This window comes from Epinephelus fuscoguttatus, linkage group LG7, assembly GCF_011397635.1.
Source record: "Epinephelus fuscoguttatus linkage group LG7, E.fuscoguttatus.final_Chr_v1".
In the NCBI taxonomy this organism is placed as follows: domain Eukaryota; kingdom Metazoa; phylum Chordata; class Actinopteri; order Perciformes; family Serranidae; genus Epinephelus; species Epinephelus fuscoguttatus.
The window spans coordinates 12,437,150-12,459,509 of NC_064758.1; the positions used below are offsets into that span (position 1 = coordinate 12,437,150).

General features: G+C 41.1%; 1 protein-coding gene across 3 annotated transcripts in view; it reads right to left on the bottom strand.

The window, feature by feature from the left end:
• LOC125891455 (solute carrier family 41 member 3-like) overlaps window positions 1-22,360 on the bottom strand; it is a 45,211-nt gene that overhangs the window by 18,509 nt on the left and 4,342 nt on the right. For 2 of the 3 annotated variants that reach the window (XM_049580762.1, XM_049580763.1), the window contains exons 2-6: window positions 21,639-21,994; window positions 5,594-5,701; window positions 3,461-3,532; window positions 3,016-3,160; window positions 176-322 (exon numbers count right to left, since the gene is read on the bottom strand). In XM_049580762.1, the coding sequence (XP_049436719.1) occupies window positions 176-322; window positions 3,016-3,160; window positions 3,461-3,532; window positions 5,594-5,701; window positions 21,639-21,950 (784 nt within the window). In that variant the 5' untranslated portion in view covers window positions 21,951-21,994. Of the gene's footprint in view, window positions 1-175; window positions 323-3,015; window positions 3,161-3,460; window positions 3,533-5,593; window positions 5,702-11,708; window positions 12,220-21,638; window positions 21,995-22,360 lie in introns of those variants that run through there. The other variant, XM_049580764.1, reaches the window with a different exon arrangement.

Below are 22,360 nucleotides of genomic sequence, written 5' to 3' on the forward strand. Positions count from 1 at the left end.
TTAAACTTTACTACAAAACAAAGACATTCACATGTTCCTCTTGTTGGGAGAAAATGTATAAATCCAGATGTAAGCTGCTCCTCTGACTCCAGACAAGTGTGACTCAGGGTCATAAATCAGAGCCTGAGGTTTGGCTCATCTTCTCTCATGACTCCATGTTACTGTATCTCCTCACCTATATATTCATAGAGTGTGCTGCTGACCCCAGCCAGCAGGGACAGGGTGATCAAATCACCCAGACTGGCAGCGATGGGGGTGGCCACGTTGTCGGGGTTGATCCCCACCTTCCTGGAGCCGATGATCACTCCAATCATCACCAAGCCTACGGGGGAGAAAAGAGTTGAGAGTGAAGACGGAAAGAACAGGAGCAGAAAAAAGGGTGATGGAGAAAAAGAGCGAACTGTAATCACTTTCAACCAAGGAGAACAAAAAGGCAAAGTGTATAAAGAGAGAAATAATTGAGTGTGTTCTGAGGGAGGGCTTTTATCCCAGTTACAATACAACATAACGCTGACGAAAGCTTTCAGCAGGAACATGCTGGTTTTTCTCTATCAGAAAAGACAGTTTTCAGAGCTCAAACTGCCGCACAGAGTGACAGAGGAGAAAATAGGGGAGAAACAATAAGACTTACACAAGCAGCGTTTAGAGCTGAGCAAAATAAAAAATGCAAGAAAACGGATTCATAGAGAGATATTAAAAATGACAGAGTAAGGAGAGGAAGGTTTGACAAGGTTACTCCCCACTGAGACATGACTCAAGTCATTAGCAATAAAACGAACCAGGGAAAGCTGACTCCCCTCACTCATCAGGACTGCTAAACACTAGAACATTTATGGAGAGGATAAATTATGGATAATGCAGTAATTACATGAGGGGAAGGGTGGCACGGGGATAGGTGCACCTGCTGCTGGCTGTTAAACCTGCTGGGTCAGTGTGCTGAGCTGACTGACTGATAGTGTTTAACAGTGTGAGTAAAAAAGACACGAACAGGAGCTACACGTAGCATTTACTGACTATGGAAGGAACAGTTTGACATTTTGGAAGACACATTCATTTGCTGAGAGTTAGATGAGCAGACTGTGGCTTCGTGAGAGTGTCAATCTCATCAATGGCTTGCATTTAAAGGATGTTTTATCTACAGGACACGATTTAAGGACTGTCCAACAAACACAGCAGCTATAGAGGAGGATAAAAGTGATTCAGTTGCCTTTGCCTTCACATATAGAGCAGCTGGATAATCTCACGCCTCGCCTTATAAAATACAGAAGCTGTGAATATACACTCACCGGCCAGTTTGTAAGGTACACCTGTTCAACTACTCACACATATAGCTAATCAGCCAATCACATGGCAGCAACTCAGTGCATTTAGGGATGTAGACATGGTCAAGACGACCTGCTGAAGTTCAAACTGAGCATCAGAATGGGGAAGAAAGGTGATTTAAGTGACTTTGAACGTGGCGTGGTTGTTGGTGCCAGACAGGCTGGTCTGAGTATTTCAGAAACTGCTGATCTACTGGGATTTTCACACACAACCATCTCTAGAGTTTACAGAGGATGGTCAGAGAAAGAGAAAATATCCAGTGAGCGGCAGTTCTCTGGGTGAAAATGCCTTGTTGATGCCAGAGGTCAGAGGAGAATGACCAGACTGGTTCAAGATGATAGAAAGGCAACAGTAACTCAAATAACCACTCATTACAACCAAGGTCTGCAGAAGACCATCTCTCAATGGACAACACGTGGAACCTTGAAGCAGATGGGCTACAGCAGCAGAGGACCACACCAGGTGCCACTCCTGTCAGCTAAGAAGAGGAAACTGAGGCTACAATTCACACAGGCTCACCAAAACTGGACAATAGAAGATTGGAAAAATGTTGCCTGGTCTGATGAGTCTTGATTTCTGCTGCGACATTCAGATGATAGGGTCAGAATTTGGCGTAAACAACATGAAAGCATGGATCCATCCTGCCTTGTATCAACGGTTCAGGCTGCTGGTGGTGGTGGTGTGATGGTGTGGGGGATATTTTGTTCGCACACTTTGGGCCCCTTAGTACCAACTGAGCATCAACCAATTGACCGTGATCCCTTTATGACCACAGTGTACCCATCGTCTGATAGTTACCTCCAGCAGGATAACGCACCATGTCACAAAGCTCAAATCATCTGAAACTATGGCCTCCACAGTCCACAAAGCACCTTTGGGATATTGTGGAACAGGAGATTCGCATCATGGATGTGCAGCCGACAAATCTGCAGCAACTGTGTGATGCTATCATGTCAATATGGACCAAAATCTCTGAGGAATGTTTCAGCACCTTGTTGAATCTGTGCCACCAAGAATTAAGACAGTTCTGAAGGCAAAAGGGGTCCAACCTGGTACTAGCTAGGTGTACCTAATGAAATGGTCCGTGAGTGTATACACCAATCTCGGTTATTTCTGAGCACCCTGCCACCTGTTCGTTTGACAACCATTTTCTGCCATGTGCGTGCTGCAATGCTGCCCCTGGATCATCACTGCATCATTACACACATTTTTTTCTCTGTGTAGTTTCTGATGAACTCAGAACATGAATAATGCCTGTTCATAGCAGGGTCACTACTGTAGTATATTGTAATTGTTTTGGCTCACTTTCAAGTTTAAATGTAAAACTAGAATTATTGCCCTGCGGCTGTATACCTTTGCCAAACAGTCAACTTGCAGTTTACATCCATGCCTGTCCAGACTCATATAGTATAATGTAGTGAAGACTCTGAAGGAAATAAATGGAAGCATTATGTGTATTTTTTGGTGCAACGTGAATGTGTGTTTATCTTCTAATAAAGCTTTCTGCATGATGGATTACCTAATTTGATACAGGTTTTAATTCTATGCGCTATGTGGAATGTTTGTAGCCAAATTTTGGAGTGTTGCATTTCACAAACTAAAACTTGGTTGTGAAAATTGAGCCAAAACAATCAAAATACTGTAGCAGACTGATTCAACTTCAAAACAATGAAAGCCTCCTTTGTTACTGACCTAAGGAGAGAGCAGCTAAAAAGGCAGTGGTGATGCTGCTCGCACAGAGAACAGCTGCCTGGTCCAGTTCAACACCCCCTCTAGAAAATGACCCTAAGCACACGGCTGCCAATGCTGCGAGGAAACCCACCACTGTCGCCTGAACCTGCAGAAAAGAAGGAACCCAGATATTTTTAAAGGATTCGACTGGAGTACAACAATGAACATGACACACAGTGCAGTGACATTTAGATGGGGCTACAACTAGCAGACATTTTTATTATAGGTCAAACTGCTGAATATCTTCTTAACTAAACAGATAATCATTTGGTGTGTAGAACATCCAAAATTCAACTACAGGGTTCCACATGCACCTAAAGAAAGTATCTCAGTGGTTATTGTGATTCCTCTTTTGCCTAAACTGGTGACCACAGTAACCTATGTGGGTATATGGTGAGTATGTTACCTGTATCAGTGCCAGGTTGCTGCACACCATGGTCCATTGTCTTTCAGGGTCGTCCATTTGGCCTGTGTTGGCCTATAAACACGGAGATACATTATTAATACACTTTAATGAGAATGTGAGGGAAAAGGCAATTCAATCATTTAAGGTTTTTTTGACACAATTAAGTATTACAATTACATGTCAGTGTGTGGATTAATATAGGCCGTTTTTGTTTTTCCTTATTCCAAAGAGGCAGACAAGTAAACAGTAGGGAATGGGATTTTGTTGTCATCAGCAGCGGGTCGGCCATTTTAACAGGATAAGGGGAAGATTGCCATCCCCTGGCTGTTTATTGACACCAAATTAAGTATATATGGTGTAAAGTCAGACCCAAATACAGGCTAATACTATGTGTTTAATTCTGCTAGATACTGGCAGATTAATTATGCATGATTAGCTGAGGTTTTGTTAGCATTCGGTTGGCATAACATTAGCTAGCTTATCTTGTGATTGTTCTGATGATTGTGTGGTTGTAATTAGGCTTGTAAATCTGAAGGTCTGTACCCCTCCGTCTGTAAACTGGACACAGGCCTCTAAAGATTTAAAGTTTATGAACTGCTGACAGGGGCAGGCGCCAACGGCAAACACTGGACAGGTATCAGGGATGTCAATGATTGGCAAGCTATCAAAGTCTGTAAGGATTTATATCATCATTATTATATTATAACATCAATTTTCAAATATTTCATTCTTTCACCTATGTTGAGAGCTTCTCTATATATTGGCTGCATGTACTAATATAGACATTGATTTGATAAGACCTACAGCTACCAAAGCTGCACTTATCCTTATAAGATGGCAGCGCTACAGCAGAATGCTCCATGATTCTCATTCTCTTTAAGTCTAAGTTAGGAGTAAATGAGTAAATAACCAATTGGGTCACACTGAAACTCCATCAGGTAAAGGGTTTTTCATTTTACTTTTTGTTTTTTACAAACTGGGTTTTTTAGTGTGAATTATAGTGTAATGTTTCTATTTTCAAGGGTTACCAATGGAATTGGATACCTTCTGGGGTACAAGGGAAGAAGTGCAAGAAAAAGGGCAGTATATATTTGTATCTGTGAGGGACCTTGTAACAAATGACACAGTAAGTGCTTTTTTATTTACCTAGTACACATTAAATAATTACAGGATACGGGCATATTTAGCCTATATGTCATTTTACAATGGCAAACTACAAATATTACAATTTTTTAAAACATACCCATAACTATTTTATGGCTATATTTGTAAATGTTTAATTCTACAGCAACATGCAATATATCAACAAGTACTCCAGTATAACCACAATTACCTCATTTTACTAATTTGTCCTGTCTTGCCACAGTAATGAAATCACTATACCTTATATTTATTAAGTAGGCACTATAAAATACAAAAATACAACAGATTTTTAAGTTGCTCTGAAACACGAAGTTGTTTTACCCTAACCTCCTGATTTCATCCCTTGTACCTACATATAATATCAGTTGGGTATAGGAACCCAGTGAATATATTTTTGATACCCTACATGTACAACATGATTATACTGTAAAAAGCTGTCTTGTGTTTCTTGCCTTTTCATTTCGTTTCTTGTCTGTAAAATGTCATCATCATTACAGTAAGCACTACAAGAACTGTGAAAATGAGACCCAGGTTGTAAACAACTGCAGTAGTGCTGTGCGATCTGCACAGGACCAACTACTAAAACAAGATCTAATATCATTCTGAATAATTTAGCATGTTGCATTACATGATAATGCCTAATCGTACTTCAAGAAACCATTAAGAGTTGACTCAGATTAGTCCACTATGCATGCACTCTGCTTTTAGCAATATAACCTACAAAGTGCACCTACTTTCAGCTCAGACTGAGCTGAGAGACAAACACACCATATTGTTTTCATATGATTACTCTGAGTGTGATTTTGTACTGAATCAGTTGTGCATGAGAAGTTGTATGGTGGTGAGACTGACTTTTAGGGAGTAGTCACAGTGTTCTCTAAAATAATAATAATATATATGTAGCCTATAGGGCCTGAAGAAAGTTCAAGTTCTGAATCAAAAATCATACTGCATGAGGACTTAAAATATTTAACACCTAGCCTGTCTTACAGCAGTGGAGAGGCGAGCAGCCAGGGTCATCTCCAGGTTTCCTTTGAGTCCAACCAGTGCAGGCACAAGGATGAACACCTCAGTTATCACCTTGAACACCTCCCAGTGCTGAAACACAGACATTGGAAATTAAATCTTACAAATCTTACTCACTTACAAAGTATTGCACACAAATAAACACTCACAAAATTACAGTTCTAAAAAAACCCAACACAAACACCCCCCCTCTCCCCCATTAAAAACCCATTAATGTCATCTTCACCTCCACAGATGGGCCCTCTGGATCTTGTCCCTTATGCTGTTAAATAAGCACATCACATATTCTAGACTAACCCAGTAGCCTACTTTTCCTGTTTCCATGTCTCTGAGCATCATCTGACGCCACGCCATGCTGCAGAGGTTCAGTGGGTTTAGAAGACATACAGTTCACAGAGTCTGCCTCATATTTTCTGACTACAACTCCAGTTGGCAGGTCCAAGACGGTTTAGATCTTTAAATAGATGCACATATAAAAGAACAGCACAGCTGCCAAGAGCAGAGTGATGTGGAGCAGGGGCAGGCGGGGAGGGAGGGAATTAAAGATGAGAGGAGAAACTGACGGAGCAGGCCGGAAATGGAGGAAGGAAATACGAAAAAAGAAGGAAAAAGTGTCAGATATGAAGTTTTGCTATCAAAACATGTCTCAGGGGAAAGTAATGTCCTGGAAGCACAAATATCATCAGTGATTCACTTCGACTTAAATGGGCGTAATGAATTATGAAATATTTTGCAGGTGGTGCAATGACAGAAACCGACCCACACAAAAACATACTTGAATATTTAGTTTCATATAAACACAGGTCACTAACCACAGCCAGCTTTTCCAAAAGACAGCACACAGTAACTAGACATGATCAATTATTTGTAGGGTTAGTGTGCAAACTTTGTATTCACTGGCTAGTGAGCCTGTGCACACTGTAGAATCCAAAACACATACAGTGCTGAGTTTTTTCAGCAAACGTGTCCTTGTATGAACTTGACATTATTAATCTGCAGCAGGTAGCCTTTAGAGTAAAGAAACAGTAAAGGAAGCAGAGCAGCTGAAGCCAGATACCAGAAACCAATTTAAAATGACATTAGTAAACTCACTGCAGGGCTACCAAATATTAACGGGAGCTGTAGAGGATACACATTTATCTTAGTCCCTCCTCAATATTGCCATGTTGCCATCGGAACAATTAACGCACATTTGATCAATCCTATGAGTTCTTCGCAACCTTGCAATGTTGTCCAATCACTGCAACTTTTTGGCAAATTTGACCAATCATCCTAGTCTACTGCATGTCACCAAACTTACTTTTGTGTTTCTGGTTGTGAATATACATGCATGTGCAACTTGAAAATCTCACAATTACCAACAAAAAATTACTGCTAAAGGCGGTACGAGGCAATTTGTTGACGATCTGCACAAAAGCAGGGTGAAGTGTTCTACGCTGTGTGCAACATGATGTTGGAACACAAAGGAAAGTCATCAATGGACAATCACTTTTCTACCGCAAACCACACATGGAGAATGGCTGAAACCTGTGGACAACAAAAACACCATGACAGAAGCTGTAGCAGCCACATCTGTTGCATGTGCTGAAAGAATCAAGCTCAGTTAGATTACATATGCGTAGTTAGCAGTAACGACAGTGTTGTATAAATCACAATGTCATAACAGAGCAATTTTAATCTCACTAAAACCAGTTGCCTTTAATTTTAAAGAATTATACAAAAAAACCTGTGACTATTTTTGCTTTTTTTCCACTGGCTGCAGCAATTTCATTGCATAACTAGAATTACTGCTTTGCGGTTGTACACCACCGCAAGCCAGTCAAGTTTACAATGATGTCTGCGCCGAAAATCATGGATGCTTCACACACATCTTCTACCCAGCAGCATCGTTATATCCTATTCGACATTTATGTGAAATTTTGTCACAATTAGCATATGAATTCTTGAGTTATGGCCAAAAATATGATTTGTGAGGTCACAGTGTCCTTGGCCTTTCACCTTTTACTACCAAATTCTAATCCATTCATTCTTGAGTCCAAGTGGACATTTGTGCCAAATTTGAGAAAGCTCTCTCAAGGCCGTCTTGAGTTATTGCATTCATGAGAGTTAGACGGATGCAGGGTCACAGTGACATTCCACCACCAAATTCTGTGAAGTCAATGTTTGTGCCAAATTAAGAGAAATTACCTCCGCATGTTTCTGAGATATTGACTTCACCAGATTGAGTTGGATGCAAGGTCTTAACCTTTGACCAACAAAATGTAATCAGTTCATCAATGAGTGCAAGTGAATGTTTGAGCCAAATTTGAAAAAAACTTAAAGTGTTCTTGAAATATCGCGTTCACAAGAATGAGAGAGAGATGAGGTTAAAGTGAACCTAACCTTTGATATATGACCACAAAAATTTAATATGTGCATCTTCAGTCCAAGTGGACATCTGTGCCAAATTTGAGAAAGCTCCCTCAAGGCCATCTTGAGTTATTACATCCATGAGAGTGAGACAGATGCAAGGTCACAGTGACAATCGACCACCAAATTCTCATCAGTTTATTGTTCAGTCCAAGTGAATGTTTGTGCCAAATTTAGAGAAATTACCTCCAGGTGTTTTTGAGATATTGATTTCACTAGAATGAGTTGGATGCAAGGTCTTAACCTTTGACCAACAAAATTTAATCAGTTCATCAATGAGTGCAAGTGAATGTTTGTGCCAAATTTGAAAAAAACTTAAAGTGTTCTTGGAATATCACGTTCACAAGAATGAGAGAAATGAGGCTAAAGTGAACCTAACCTTTGATGTATGACCACCAAAATCTAATCAGTGCAACTTCAGTCCAAGTGGACATTTGTGCCAAATTTAAAATTTTGAAATGAACTTAAAATTCCCTCAAGGTGTTCTTGAGCTATGGCACTGACAAGAATTGGAGGAATGGACGGAGAATCCAAAAACATAATGCCTGGGGCAAAACATTGCGACATAGACTGCAATTTTTTAGAAAAGCTGTTGTGAACTTAGATATTTTAGGCTGCAACAATCCCCCAAAACAGGCCAGCAAAATCTTTAAGAGACATTCTCTACGAGAGTATGGATAGAACCCCCCAGGACATGTTTCATGTGTTCAGGAAGAAGGATCAAATAAACTCAGTTAGAAACTACACAGAGTGAGAGCAGCTAACCCGGAGGAGGTGTTAGGACTTTGGCTCCTCATACAGATGCCATACAGTGAAGCACAATGAAAGAAAAGCAAATGTACAGCTAAGTACATATACAGTACTAGTTAGCTAATCCATGATGCCATGTTCAAGAAGTGACAAAATGTATTTATCTAATGTTGTTTATATCACTTTTAATATTCTGATGAGCTCCTTCCTTACCAATTATCTATCATAATCTTGTGCTTTAGCCCCACCCACCAACGTTTTACCTAACCAATAAGATAATTTCTTCCACCTGAATTGTTTATATAACAGTAACTAGGGAGGAGAGGTGGTGAGTTTTTAAAGGGGCTCAACAAGGCTACAAGGCAGGACAGAAGGATGAATAAGAGAACAGTGAACGGTAGAGGTGTGCTTTTTTTGTGCGAGCATGAGTGTGTGCATCTATTTATACACATTCTTCTCAGGTTCTGGACTGATAGGTCTAGCTGACGGCTGTCGTGTTGGGAGGCTATCTTGGGACATGGCCCACTTCTGCTGTAATACTGCTGCTGCTGCTTCTGCTGCTTGTGTGTGATAGGCAAGAAGCCAAGAAAACTAAGAACCATGCTACTCTAGATCTCTCATGAGGGAAAAAACCCCTATGTTTATATCATTTGTAATGTTAATGTCATCACAATTACTGATATTAATACTTATTGTCACCAGACACATCTAAATGTGACATTAGAATGTGCACTTGGCTTAGGCTAACACAAATGTAAGAAATACTGCGAACAGCGTGGCTTTTTTATGCTTTTCTCTGTTATACAGAATCTCTGTTTCTTCTATGTGAGATATCAAAGTTTCTATACCCTCTCTCTGGCCTTTGTTCTTTCATCCCCGAACCACTTATTAAATTAACTGTCCACTTTTATCCCAAGGCTCCCCCACCCTCTCCACATCTAAATCTGATTTGGAAAGCTCAGAAAGGTGGATGTTACACAAGGTTCAATCTGTCGAGCAGAAAGCAGCATTGTCAACAGGAACTCAGAACTGGTAAAACTACAGTGCATGCAGTTGCTGCCTCTATCCAGCTGCATCTATCCATCCATTCATTTATCTGTTTGTTTGTAAGGGAACATTGCTCTCCATCTTCCCTCCATCTGTGCAATCATTCCAAAATGATTCAGTCCACCAGTTAAGCCGTCAACCATTCTTTTCTCTCCACTAAGAAAAGCTGTCTGAAAAACTCACACGCGACCAAAGAGCTAGCCCAGTCGTAAAGAAGGTGGTGAGACTGACTGGCAAATATTCAGTATTTAATAAAAGGCCAATGTCAGTCTGACCCTAATTTATACATGTGGATATGAAAACGATGCCAGCTGAGACCATTCTTACCCAGGCAGTCAATCTCTGCCTCTTACTCTACTGTCAATCCATTCTTGCCACATAGATGTCGCATTTAACTGTCTACAGCTGTCTGTTTACGCTGTAAAAAGAGCATCGACCAAATCACAATGTTTGTTAATAATAACTTTAGAGTCAAAAACCCCTATGTCAACATACAATTTAAAGGAGTTAAGCAGAGGCAAAAATATACTGGGATATCAAGAGAAAATGGTTATGTCTTGTCGTATTCAGGGGTCCCGGACAATGACAGAGCGGAGAAGGGTTCAGGTTTTTCATATCTCCACCTGCAAAGAGCAAACACGCTAAAAGACTGATCTGGAGTGTTGAAAAAGGGGGGAAATTTGGCCCTCTGCTTGTGTCGGCCGAAAGGAGTGGCCTCCATGAAAATTACACCAGTACTAATATCAGGACCCTTTAAAGTGATATCAAAACCAATAGAGTACCTGGTTCAGCACCCTTGTAATATAAAGGGAGTGGTGTATAGCCACACTTTGGAACTACATCAAATGCACCAGGCTCAACTGCATGTGGTGTTGGATGTTAGCCAGTTGAAAAAGAGACACTGTGATTTAACAATCACGGTCTGTGCTATAAAAAGTATTATGCTATGTTCACACTACGAGCAACAGCCAATCATGGCCAGCTGCTGTACGTTGTCTCTGAATCTCTGCCGAAGTGTACAGCAGGCCAGAAGGTTTGTTTGGTTGATGCCGATAATGCTAGCTGGCTGAAGACTGTATTTAAGAATAATCAGCAGTATGTTAAGGCACTTTTTTTCATAGTGACAGGATCGCAACCACCTCTCCATATTCAAAACAAATCATGTAAGTTGAGATTTCACATACCTCCTCAATTCAATTCAATCGTCAGTTGTAGACCCTGAAGTGGTTTTGTTATTCTCTTGACGTCACAGTGATTCAGCCTATGTACAGTATGTGCACCGCCACCCATCTCATTACATTATTCATTCATCCATGCCACTATGATAGATGATGATGTGAAGTCAGACCATCCAACCACTCAACCATCCATCCATAAAGCTGGGAAGGTCCACACTGACTTTACCAACTGAAATGTGTCCATAATACAGAGTATTAAAAACTGTCAGGGACCAAACACTTTCTTAGATTCATTCTCTTCTTCCCTACTTTGATTAGACTGAGTCAGAAACAATTTTTTTAAACTTTTTTTTTTTTTTGCCAAAATTCTTGTACAGTGGGTCTACTGTACTTGTGTAATTACTCAATGTAATCCACAATTTTCCAGGATTGTCCAACATCTATGTTTTTGTCTGGTGATAGGTTTGTGACAGTGTTTAACATTTTAGAACTTTGGGTTCTCTTGTTTAATGACAAAAAAAGTTTGAATTTGTTAAGGTAAAGTATTAAACAGTATTGTTTTGGTATCAAAAACTCAGTTATTGTATTAGCACCAGTATCGAGACATTTCAGACGGTACTCAGCCCTACTCATTCATCTATCAATCAATCTCTCAAAAAAAAAATCCATAAATGGTTTTTCTTAGATTTTCGTACTTGTATAAGGTCCATAACAATACCAGCGGAGACCATCCCGAGTCCTGACACCAGGAACGGCACGATAACCTGGACAGCAATGAGCCAGGAGCTCTCTGGCAGGAAGCCATGTTCTGATCGAGTCAATTTCCATGTCACGCCACGTAACTTCTTGCCCTGGTAGCATAGCTCCAGCTCCAGACGAGTCACCACCATGTTGAACGAGGGTTACTCAAGCACCTAGCTCAACGTATAGTTATCTCATGGTTAAGTGAAACTGCAATCCAAGCATGAAGGAAAAATCAGCTTCTGATGTCCAACTAAAGGCATTTTGAGTTTCACCTGTCCTAATAAGTGAGCCGGCTGAGTGCTGAAGAAGAAACCAATCAATGTTGTTGTCCTTGGTTCAAAAAAAGGCAAGGGCAAATGTTTAAAAGAACAGAGAGTAGGTATCTGCTCTCAAAGGATTACAAAGAAATGCCTTTTCTTCAGTCTTTCTTGACAATGAACAAGTAAAACAATCAGCTTATATTAACCCTTTTTACCTCTGAGGAAAATTGGCAAAAAGGTAATCAGCCACTGCCATGTCTTCAGATGTTCAGGAGTGAAAATCAATCAATGTCAATTTTCCGTTTGTTCTGATTTATTATCTCTTTCCCCAGACAAAACCAAAGTAAAAGGCTTTAATTCTGACGTGGGGGCAATGGAGTGTGGCATCTTTGGCCCAGTGGTGAGTCAGCAGTGATGAGGTATCCATTTGTCAGCACCACTGGGGAACATAATCATTAACACCATTTCTTACTCATAGGTCATGATGTTCCTCTACGAGCACAGATACTCCTAATTTGCAGTCAAATTCTGTCTTCAGCCAACCTGCCTTTTTAAGTTAGTGAGATGGCTTTGACATCCAAGCACAGGTTAAAGAGAATGAACCCGACAATTGAGAGTTCAGATTTCAAGGAGACCTGATTAAGTCCAGTTTCTCTGATCAACTCCAGAATCCATTTGATGTAGTTCATATTCTTTTGGATGGAGTTAAGTTATTGTTGGATGTAGTCCTAAATCCATCTGATCCAGTATGAAATTCACTTGACCTCCAGAGTAAAGGCACAGCTGTATCATGAAAATGACAACAATGTCACAGTGACAGCTGAATGATTGACAGCTGCAAGAAGATGAAGAATAGTCCAAAAGGTCTCAAGAGTTAGAAGCAGCAAGGTTCATTTATGTCTTTGTCAATCCAGCTCCTTTCTTTTGGCAGGCTCACGATAAGGATGAAGAGGAAAACACGACGAGCTCCGTTAATGTCAATAAGAGATCCAAGAGGTCCACTGACAAGATGCAGCAGCCGGCTTCTGGCAAGCTGGAGTGCTCCTTTCCTCCTGTCAGCATCAGGGTAGTCCTGCTCCCTCTGCTCTGCTCTGCTGTGACGTAGCAAAGAAAGAGGCAGGGCTGTCTGCGCTGCCCGACATGCAAACTCATGAGGGAAACAACCGGCTTACCGCTTCCCCTCTCTCCCTCTATTTCTTGCTGCGTGTCTGCCTCTCATCCTATCTCCCTCTTTCCATGTGACATCCCTCTTTCTACGTCGGCCGGCATCGCTGCGTTTCTTTCTCTCTCTCTCATCTCACTTTTTCTAATCTCTCTCTCCACGTCGTGACTCATTCTTTCTCTCCGTCCATTCCATCCATCTCTGGCTCGGGTCCAACTGCTATATTTGCATGTTTGCCCTGTGATCCTGTCTTAGGCCTCGGCACTGTATGCCCTCGCTCTGTAACATTACATGTAAGACCAGCAAAACATGTCCTGTGACTAAAACATTGCCCTGCTTTCATGAAGCCCCTCTGGACTGCAATATTGATTTTAGAGTACTTTTTAGGTCACAAGAATCTACGCATCTCTTTTCTCTTCACTACCTTCTCTTTTATGCAAAAGTGCTTCCACAATGCAGTCCCTTTATCTTTTGAATGGAGGCGATGGTTCTTGTTTTTTACTGTCATGAAGTCATTAATTTGAGTTCCATTTTACTAGAAAAGGTGCTTCCTAGTTTTTTTTTTGTTTTTTTTTTTTTACATGTTTTCTTCACTCATATTGGCCCTACCATACACCCGGCGCAAATCACAGAGGAACACAACTGTCATTGGAAGTTTTAGACTGACCAGGTTTTCATTTTCATGGCCAGCGCCCACATTGTGAAAGTAACACTTGCGTCCATCTGTGCCCCCATAGGCGTGTAGGTCTTAAGATGAGTTGTGGTCAGACCTGTTGTTGCCGTATTGCATTTAGAGGCAGCAGAGAGCAACTGCCCCATTGATCAACAAAAACCTGGTCTAAAGTCAGCATACATAAATTACATAAATTATCAGTTTTGCAAATACAAATTAAACTTTGGGTAGACTACTAGAATAATAGAATTATTTGCTTTTTCAGTCCACTGGATACATTTTACTGCTGCAAAAACATGGCTTAAGTGAGATGAACAAAGACTGAAAACTCTGTATTATTAGATAAGACAGATGTTGACAAAGTTTTCCTTTAGGGACATCATTTACAGTTGAAAAAAGGTAATAAATTGCAATATATTGCAGTTTATCATATATCAGCATATTGCAACAAATTTAAAATAGCAGAACGTATCATGAGTATCTTGTATCGTGGATCCTGGTGATTCCAACCCCTACTTTAAACTATAAAAATGGAATAGTCTCCATTTGAAAAGAAATTCACTCCAAAGCATGTATGTGCTTATCAAATCAATGCATAAAGATGGAGTTTATTCTAAAAAATATTTAACTCAGGTAAAAAACTATCCATTTCTCTACCTCTCAGTGTATCGTATTAGCCTCATTAGCTTATATAGATGTATCACACATTTCTTCTCTCAGAATAACCAGGGTACTCGACCACTAGTATTTTCGTAGAGTCACAGGAGACAGGTCAAAAAAAGAACAGTCAAAATCAAAGTAGCGCAGGCCAAGACATGGTCTTTGGTCCCTAATATGTGTCAAAACGTTGGACTCTACATTTCCCACAATGCTACTCAAAGACTACCTAGTACTGCTCACGATGAGCAAACTTCATTTCAAACTGTAACAAGACACCAAACAAACTGCAAAATCAGTGGAGCGCCCCAAAAACTGCAGCTACAGCTGTGATGTGAACATCTATCTTCAAGCCTTTGATGGATCAAACAGACAAATCCAGGTTAATGATGGAAGTAAACAAGGTGAAATGAAAGCAATAATTTGACACATAAACTCCAAAAGCCTCTTCTCCATGACATTTATTTCATTTAAATTCATCTCCATTGAAGGATTCAATTTGGATTCTGAGCAGCATGCCAACAAAGGACTGACCAGGGACTGCTTAGACAGGTGTCTGCCGGCGTACCTCGTGTTAGCTGGGCTTGGTACAGCTGTCTTTGGTACAGCTTTTCCAATTTCATGCTATTCAGATTTTTATGAAATGGTGTATTTTATCTGCTAACAATCCAAGAGATCATAAATTGCAAGTTTGTTTGTTTATGATTATAAGCTAGCTGGTAATACTAATTGGAAAGTGCTAAATGGAACCTCCATACCAAGCATTTAAACAGCGGGCAGAGCGCCAGTGTTCCAGTGAGACTGATATTAGCAGTTAATCTTCACACATTAGCTGTTCATTCGAAACAAATGGCCATATCATCTGATTTTACACAAGAGGAGCTGCATGTCACCACCATGGATATGCCGAATGGTATTTTATTCCTCCTTCTCTCACCTACACAGCCTTCTCCTTTATCACTTGTACGCATTAAATTAAATGTAATGAACATAGTCTCTGGCCCTCCTACACTCCTGGTCTGTGTTGTAACAGTTTGGCATAATAATTATTTGTCACAACATTCTCAGCATAACGCCCAGGCTTCTGGGAGGCTGACCAACTATGGTCACGTTTAGGTTTAAATCCACTACAAGCCCATGGATGGGATATTCCGCTGTGACGATGATTAAGAGTTTAGTAGTTCAGGAAGGAGCCCCAGTGTCCATTTCAAGTCATGTTAAGGAGGCGTCAGAAATCTATGCACATAATTGTGTAATGCATGTCCAAGCTTGGTAAAGCTGAGTGAGCCATAACTTGGAAAGCAATGGCAAACCATGAGGGTCAAAAACTGGCAAAAAAAAAAAAAAAAAAAAACACTGGCGGATATAGGATGTAGGATGCAACATGTGGGATTTAAGTCGAAGCTATGACAACAGGAAGTAGCTGGCACGATAGACAGACAGTGAAGAGCTCTTGCCTTTATGTCCTTTCCATTCAGATAGGCTCCTCTCAATGTCTTGCTACGTCCCCTGAGCTTTGAGATACAGCAGCCAGACAGAACTCATGACTAACTGTCCTCCATCAGACGCAGGAGAGTAACAGATACTGTAGATGAGAGAGTGTAAGAAATACTGATGAGCAGTAGACGGAGTGAAGGGGATAAGCCATGTGTGTCTATCAGTGGAGGACAGAGAGGGAGAAAAGAGGTAAAGCAGACAGCAGTGTGTCTGATTTCCCTCGGCCCAGCTGGCTGCAGCCCAGATGCTCAGGACGCCTGGCAGAGGATAAAGACACAAGGGGACCACACACCAATGGAGAGGACTGTCTGAGCTTTAACAGCAGCAAAGGTGTTTTTCTAAATGTCCCACTTGAAAAAACATTTTTCAAAAATATGGATATTACCTGCTACAAATGTTTCTACCTCCTATTGTGACTGAACGCCAGGCATTCTTGTGAGAGCCAATTTTTCAAATAACACTTAATCCACATTGCCTTGTTTACCTTTATAGTCCATCCATCGTATTGTGTGTTTCCCAGCAGCATTGAGGCACTCATCAGCAATATGTTGTCTTTCTGCCACTTGAAGTGGAAATGTGTCTCGACATCTGCTGCATGTGACCAACTTGGGTCTGCATTTTAGCAAATATTTTACAATATTTTACAAACTAACATATAGCATGAAGGACTTATGTAACTGGAAGACATTCTGCTACAGTGGTCTTACAAACACTGACTGCTATTGGCCGTCACTAATTAGATCAATTCTCCCGTGATGCACTGGGATCAGCTGGTTATGCTGTTGTTGCTTTTACTGAGGTCATTAAATGATGCTTCAAATGTCTGTCCTCATATTTTATGATGTCATAACCCATTACAAAAAAAGGAAAAAAAGATCTCTTTGACATCTTTCGACAGTTGGTGTTGGTATAAATCAGCAGTAGGCAATCTGCGGCTCTGGAGTCACATGGGGCTCTTTAGACCTTCCCCACTGACTCCCAGTGGCTTTGACATAAAATTATCTGGGAATGAATAACAGTTATTTTATAAAATTCAGATTTTCATTTGTCATTGTTGTACGCCTAAAGCAATTACTGCATTCTACAGCTGTGTAGCCTATACATCGAATTAAAAAATGTTTTTAACGTTTCATCAACTTAAATGTGCGTCATACGTCTACGACCAGGTGCCTTTTCCTCTAAATTCTGCTGAACTTTGTAGCTAGCCCGGAGTCTCTATAGCAAGGCTAGCTGTTGATTCCAAATTTAATAGTGTGTGGACAGATTCATTTGCTTTCACTACCAATGCTGCAAAGTTAAAGGCCTCTAGTTTCGCAGACCGGGCGAGGCAGAGGCACAGCGCACCTGCGCTTCGCCAACTGGGTGTGGCCAGAGGGATTTTGCAAGTTTGGCACACCGTGCGCGCTGGTGCAGCTACTACTCTTTCCCACTTCTGTCCCTCCTACCTGCGCAAGTCGGGAAGAGGGAGGAGAGAAGGCGTGGAGTGGGTTCTACACACATCACACCAATCAGATGAGCCGCTCTCCTCGCCCTTAAATGCGCAGTGCGAAGGCGTAATGAGAGTTTACTCAATTCGCCATGGCAGAAGAGAGCAGCAGCGTCAGACAGCCAAACTCCTCCCAGGAGGAAACTGATGTTTTGGTCCGGGAGGTCCAAGCTCGCAGTGTCCGAATATAGGGAACTGCGAGCAGACCTCCACGGGCTGATGATGCAAAGGTAGCCTGGGAGGAGGTCACCACAATTGTAAATCAATGTTGCGTTTCTCTCGTGTGCGCGTGCTCTCTCTTTCTCTCTCGCAGTCTCACTCTGTTTCTTTTCTTTTGACTTTTCTAAGATGACAGATGCTGAATATATACTCCCTATCTGATGCTGTGGCTGTTTGTGGTTGGCTGAGAGGGGTGTGAACTCATTAGTTTGCAGCTGTGTTAATCAAATCAGGTTGGGTTTCTGTTAGGTGTGCCAAACGTGCCAAACGGTGCCAATCCCCTTTGATCTGACATCAGATGTGATGGGACAGTCGATATACAGTGGTGGAAAAAAGTTTTCGGACACCCCATGCATTTGTGAAATACTGCATTAAGAATCACTCTTAGGTCTTGTAGTGCAATTTCTTTTAGTACAGTCACAGCCAAAATACTAAATAAATCCTCAAAAAGCCATTAAAAACTTAAAATTGATTGGTTCCATAAAAATACATAAGAAATTTTGAGTATTGGGTCATTTTTGTACCAGTGATGAAGGTCGTTCTTTTTATTAAAAGACACAATTTTTGTTGCCAAGCTTCGTGTCTACATAAAGCCAGCACATTTGAAAGTTCTTAAGACACAAAAATGGCTAAAACAAGGAACCTAACGCAGGAAACACGCCTGAAAATAAAGATTCTCAGCCAGGAAGGGTACAGCTGCCGCCAGATAGCCAGGAAGTGCAGATGCAGTCCTTCAGCAGCTGGATACACTCTGCAGAAATACAGACGAACCAACAGCTTGGAAGACAAACCAAGATCTGGGCATCCAAGGGTTTCTTCAGCAAGAAATGACCGCATCCTGATCCGCATGTGCAGGCAAAACCGCCGAATGACATCACAGAAGGCCGGCGAAGCATTATCTCCAGCATGTACAGTACCTACTGTCAAGCATGGTGGAGGCAGTATCATGGTTTGGGGATGCATGAGTGCTGCTGGTGTTGGTCATCTCACTGTCTGTGATGGCACATTGAACTCTACATGGTTTGGGGATGCATGAGTGCTGCTGGTGTTGGTCATCTCACTGTCTGTGATGGCACATTGAACTCTACCAAGTATTGTACCATTCTCGAAACCCACATGCTCCCTTCTGCGCGTGCACTGTTCCGTCGAGGTAAAAACTGGATGTTTCAACAAGATAATGCCCCTTCCCACACATCCAAGGCCAGTAGAACTTGGCTGCAGGAGCACAGTATCCAGGTCTTAGAGTGGCCAGCTCAATCCCCGGACATGAGCCCCATTGAAAATCTGTGGTGGATTATCAAAAGGTCTGTTTCAAAGCATAAACCAAAGAATTTAGAAGAATTAAAAGCAGTAATTCAAAAAGGATGGAACAAGATTACCCCTCAACAGTGTGAAAGGCGCGTGGGGAACATGCCAGCCAGGATTAGAGCTCTACTACGTGCCAGTGGCAGGACTACTAAATATTAATTTGATGATGTGATGGTTTATTTATTTTTTGTTCAGTTTTGAACACATTCTCTGTTATTTGTTGACTTTGATAACGACAATGTTGAGAATGTTGAGTTTTTCTTGTAAACAATAAACAAAAAAATATAATTTGTATTTGTTTGTATCTGTCTAATGCAGCCACACCTTTTGAAACACAAAAAAGATTTTTCCACAATATTTCATGATAATATTTGAGATTATGTAAAATTTTAAGGGTGTCCGAAAACTGTAGAGATACATTTATGCGCTGATTGCAGATAGTTGTATTGAATAGTGGGTTTTTTTTTTGGTATTTATTGCATTGTTAATGTGCCTGATATTCTGGAACCCTGCCTGTGACGTTTTGGTGACATATGCGCACTATCCGCCGGTCAGCCAAACTTCGGCTTACACTGCTGTGCTCCCCCTGCGCTGACAGTAGACCTGGTTTCATCTGGTGAGCTTTTAGCGCACCTTCGGCGAAGCCTTTTCTGGATCTGTCGACACCTCCCCCTGCTGCGCCGCCACACCCATCTCAGCACACCTCGGTCTGCCAAACTACCAAACTGAGCGCACCTCGAGTTGCGCTGCTCGAAACTAGCTCTGCACGGGGTTTGCCGCCCTGCGCCAACCTGCACTGCGCCGGGAAACTAGAGCCCAAAGACTTAAACAGCCCCAACAGAGTAGCTCCCTTGTGGTAAATCACATTAATGGATGCTCATTTGGACCATTTCTTAATGTTGATGGGCTAATTTAGATTTAATAGGCTGTTACCTTTATTAAAATATGTTTTGTGGCTCCAGACAGATTTTTTCTTTTCTTTTTTTGGCCAATAATGGCTCTCTTAATAGCAAAGGCTGCTGACCCCTGGTTTAAATAGATGACATCTTGATAGAGCACTGAGCGCCAAACAAATGTCAATGTCAATGTCAGGGTGTATATTAGCCAGTCTTTATAATCATATGTAGTTGCCCCATTTTTATGGTTCATTTATATATTAACATACTTTTTGCTTGCTTTAGAGCTGTATATCTTTATTTTGTATTTTTGTTATTTTTACTGCCTGTCTTGGCCAGGACACTCTGAAAAAGAGATTTCTAATCTCTAGAGGTTAAAATAAAAGAAGATACATAACATAATCTTTTTTTGTTATGACTTTGGCAATTTGCTACAACAGTACTAGAGCAGATTTTTTGTTTTTGTGGTTATATAAATGTAATTTAGTTTCCTGTTAGACTGCTGCTACACTGCCCTGTTAATACAGGTGCTTGGCTCCAACAATTTTTGACTGAGGTAAAAATGTTATTTTTGAAAGGCTTAACACTGATAAATATGGGTTAAAGCAGAATATTTCATTAGATATAAAATGTTATGAATTTTGGAAATCATCTATCTTTTCTTTTTCTTTATATGCTTTTTGTCTTTTGGACAGAGCTCTGGAGTTATTGGAAATGTCTGGATCACTCAAGTTGGAAACAATCCTCTGCAGCCACAGCTGGAATCTAATTCTACAAAAAGTATAACACTAATAATATCAGTGCAGCCTAGTCTTCATTTGTATCTGTGCAGAAATATTGGGTTTAAACAAAATCAGTAGACATGCAAAAAAAAAAAAAAAAAAAAAAGCATATAAATCGATATATATGGATATAAATATGATCCCTCTAATTTTCCACCACCTAGACAATGTCTAACAAGCTTATTACTGCAAAAGCTATTTTTAAGAATCCACTTCACATAACGTCATCATACTGATGAGATGATGGCTTTGGAGATTTTTTCATGGTAAGACATCAAGCTACTGCTAAAACACAAAATAAGCTAGTTTAAAAGCATGCTGTAGGTAACTTTGCACCAAAAACTGTGTTTTTAATCCAATATCTGTGGTGGATGTGGTGGCATCAGGACATATGACTACCTCAGTTGTTTTAGACTTGAAGAAATATATGATAGGCTATGTGAACAGATCAGAACAGAGACCTGTGCTGTCTTTGATAGAGGCCGGAAATAAAGAGGCAACAAAATTGAACTGACCAAAAAATGGACACATAATGTCAATAAACTAGCAATTTATCAATGGAAGTTAAACACAATACAAGAACACTGAACTATGCTTCATTACTGGTTCAAAATGAATACTGTAACAACTTTTTTTTTTTTAGATATTTTTTGGGGCTTTTTAGCCTTTAATGTATAGGACAGACAAGCGTGAAGGGGGAAGAGAGAGGGAGTGACATGCAGCAAAGGGCCACAGGCTGGAGTTGAACCCGGGCCGCTGCGGCAACAGCCTTGTACATGGGGTGCCTGCTCTGCCACTAAGCCACCAGCGCCCCATACTGTAACAACTTTGACACAAGTTATTAAAGACAAATACCAACACACCAAGCTGCCACCATTCGGGTGTAATGTGCATACTGTCAGTTCACTGTTCCAAAACCAGCCTCACGGTCGTGCACTCACCTGTACATCGTCCAGCACCATGCCGGCCAGCACCATGCCCATCCCAGCCAGCAGGTAGGGAAAAAGCACCTGAAGACAGATAGCAATGGCTGACTCCTCCTCCATTTTGGCCACAGGCACTTTTGGCTTCTCCTCCGCCGGCTTTTTAGGAGGAGGCTGGAGCACTGGGGGTAAGATGAGGTCATCTTGGCCGTCTATAGAGCTCCCCAGATGGGCACTTGGACTCCCACCCGGGCTCTTCCCCTTGGAGCGGGATTTTTTGTTCTTTTTCCTCTGGCGGGTCTGTTGCAGTGGTTTATCCTCACCGGGCATGATGGCGGCGGTGGCTGTGACGAGTGGGGCAGTGTTGGTTTAATCTGGGGATACAGAATAAAATGGGACATTTGGTGGGTTAGGAGGAAACACGCCACCCCCCAAAAAAACTTTAACGAGGGAAAAAATGGTAGAAACTTCAGAAAGAGCAACCGAGGACAGCGAGACATGCAATAAATGTCTTGTTATTTTACTCTGTTTACATAGTGACCTAGCCGCAGTGTACGGAGCTAGCATTAGCCTTCCTTTAAAAACCCTTTAGCTAACGTTACTGTTACAAGACTACAGTGAAGCTTCAGCAGTCTGCTGTATAGATAACTGACATTACATTACACTGTTGTTTTATAATGAAAGTTAGCTTCAGCTAGGTAGCTAGCTAAAAGTGTGGATGCTCAGTGTGTTTAGCTACA